This window comes from Saccostrea cucullata, unplaced genomic scaffold, assembly GCF_032062105.1.
Source record: "Saccostrea cucullata isolate Sc308-1 unplaced genomic scaffold, CSIRO_AGI_Scuc_v1 ctg1868, whole genome shotgun sequence".
In the NCBI taxonomy this organism is placed as follows: domain Eukaryota; kingdom Metazoa; phylum Mollusca; class Bivalvia; order Ostreida; family Ostreidae; genus Saccostrea; species Saccostrea cuccullata.
Window position 1 is genome coordinate 44,497 of NW_026937766.1, and position 2,448 is coordinate 46,944.

The 2,448-nt window shown below is 34.5% G+C and overlaps 1 protein-coding gene across 1 annotated transcript; it reads right to left on the reverse strand.

Moving 5' to 3' along the window:
• Window positions 1-811: 811 nt before the first annotated feature.
• On the reverse strand, window positions 812-2,168 carry LOC134248806 (uncharacterized). The gene is made up of 3 exons (XM_062731192.1): window positions 1,955-2,168; window positions 1,597-1,649; window positions 812-1,059 (listed from the first exon to the last, which is right to left on the reverse strand). Exons 1-3 carry the CDS (start codon window positions 2,166-2,168, stop codon window positions 925-927), a joined length of 402 nt encoding a protein of 133 aa, XP_062587176.1. The 3' UTR covers window positions 812-924.
• Window positions 2,169-2,448: the final 280 nt, after the last annotated feature.

Below are 2,448 nucleotides of genomic sequence, written 5' to 3' on the forward strand. Positions count from 1 at the left end.
AAATAAGTCGGCATCCGTACCTTTCAAAGTAACAACAAGCGTCACGTGATGTTTGGTGTAATGACAGTAAAAGTCTGCAAAGTACAGGTTCGTGTTAGAATTTATCATGAAACTTGCAGGAATGTGGATTCTTTGGTTTCCGTAATAAGATACTTTTGGGGGTAATCCTGTTTTGGAACTCACATTAGCACTGAAGAATAGACCGTGGAGTTTTCTATTCAATGATGACGATGGGTCTCCACCAAAATTCTTTATATATTTATGCATAATTCCGTTGGTTTTGTTGTGAATATTCCAAAAAATATTGTTGTGGTTTGCTACGATAGAGATGTGAAATGGGATGATAATTTGCACTTTCTCCCATAGTAATGGAAAACATATGCATGAGAGTTCTTTCATGCAGCATGGACACTTCTTGGTTTGTCATGTCTATTGAAAAAAAGAAGTCTAATCTTAGACAATTTAAAAAACAAGATATTGAGCTAATTATAATTATTATAAATATTTTAAATTGAAGAACGAGAAACACCGACCAGTGAATATTCTTAAAAGTCCATTTAAACATTACAAATTGTTAGAAGAACCAAAATAAACTACTTAACCAGGAAGGATCAGGTACAATGAAGGAGAAAGCATCCCCTGTTGATCGGTTTTCATGATTACCACAAGTAAACATGAGGATTGTGACTGAGGCTCAAAATACTTACATGTCCTAAATGAGCAAAGTGCAACTGCAGCAATAAGGTAACAATGGTTTTGGATTCTACACCCCCGTAATGACATTAGTTCATAATCACACATAGGACGAAGCTGAAACGGAAAAGTAAACTGAGAAGCTTCTGTGTTGTATAGACGTATAACCCCCGTCTCTATGTCCTTCAGAAATATAAGATTAAAACTTTCCGTGTTAACGGGGTATCCCTTCTAATTTGATGAAGTCGTTAAAGGCGATGCAGGTGGATTATTGAGTGGGGGTTCTACCCTTGTATTTAGGGAATGAAGGTCCATTACGGTATATAATGAAGGTGGTTTGTGATCCACGTCTACAGAAAAAGTCCCCTGAAATTAAACAGCCAATAGTTAGCTTCAGGAAGAGGGATGTACGTAATATCAAGCTTGAACAAGCATCAGGTTTACATAAAAATGTATTCATTTTATTTAGTTTTGTATTTTAAATACTGAGTACATATTTATTTTGTAGAATTATCGTGTTTTGGCTAAGTTCGCACAATTTCGAATCAAAACAAAAACGTATTGCGTGTATAATGTTATCTGTTACCTAAAAGACGAAATCTGCCAAAAACTAAAATTCCTGGTTGTAAAATTATGGCAATCTAATGAGTTCACGGTGCAGTTTTTCTCTCTCACCGGTTTTATATAATCTTTGCACTTTATTCTTTACTTTTTACAAAATTAAAGAAAATATGGGGGGGGACTTATTTGTCAACCACTTGTTACCAATAGGTGAAGGTGCTGAATAATAATCGATCTCATCATTATATGAATGGAATCTCAATATATTAAGCCCATTAATCAAGTCAAAATTAAGAATCTTAAGGTCTGGTTGATGAAATTGGAATGAAGAAATATAATTACCACACTGGAAAACTGTTTCAATGTCTCGATGATCTTTTTGCCATCTTTTCCATCTGGAAGATTATTTGTCTTCATTTTTAACATTTGCTACTTTTGTTCGTTAATTATCTATGGTCATTTAAACATGCATGTGATTTCCACAAAAATTTGAATATCTTAGATAAACATGGTTGAAAATGGAATCTACTTTTAAAAAATACTATTCTTGCTAACATTATTCAATGTACAATGATGTTGTTTATTGCTTGGTATATCTTTTCAGTACATTTTTAAATGCAATACGAACTATAGCAACAAGTATTCCCAATGGCATTTTCAGGTAACTGCTTTGTTTGTTAAATGTCAAAATAAAAAACACCTTGAAATAATGGTGCACATGAATAGTTGTGTACATCTGGGGAGAGTTTGGCATGGAGAGGCAAATTTAAAACAAGATCCTTAGATGTTTCTCTTCCGTCATCAATGAACACGTATAGTACTATAGACTGTGTCCTGTTTTCTGTTATCTGTAAAATCGTCCATTGTGGTACCGTTGGTTTACGCAGGTTTACTAGGACCCCTTTCTTAGGCATACTCTAAAACGTGGCCTGGCCCCTTTGGCCTGGCCTGGCCTCTAAGTTGGCCTGGCCTCTATTTTGGCCTCTAATTTGGCTTCAAACCAAATTTTGGCCTGGCCTCAAAAGTTGGCCTGGCCTCAAATTTGGCCTCTGTAAAAATTTTTGGCCTCAATTTTGGCCTCACTCAAAAATATTTTCTTTTTCTGAATTTGATTGATTTTATTGATTTTTTATTGGTTTCATTTTTTTTCACAGATTAAGCAGGTGATTAATATATTTCTGTCGATATGTAAAT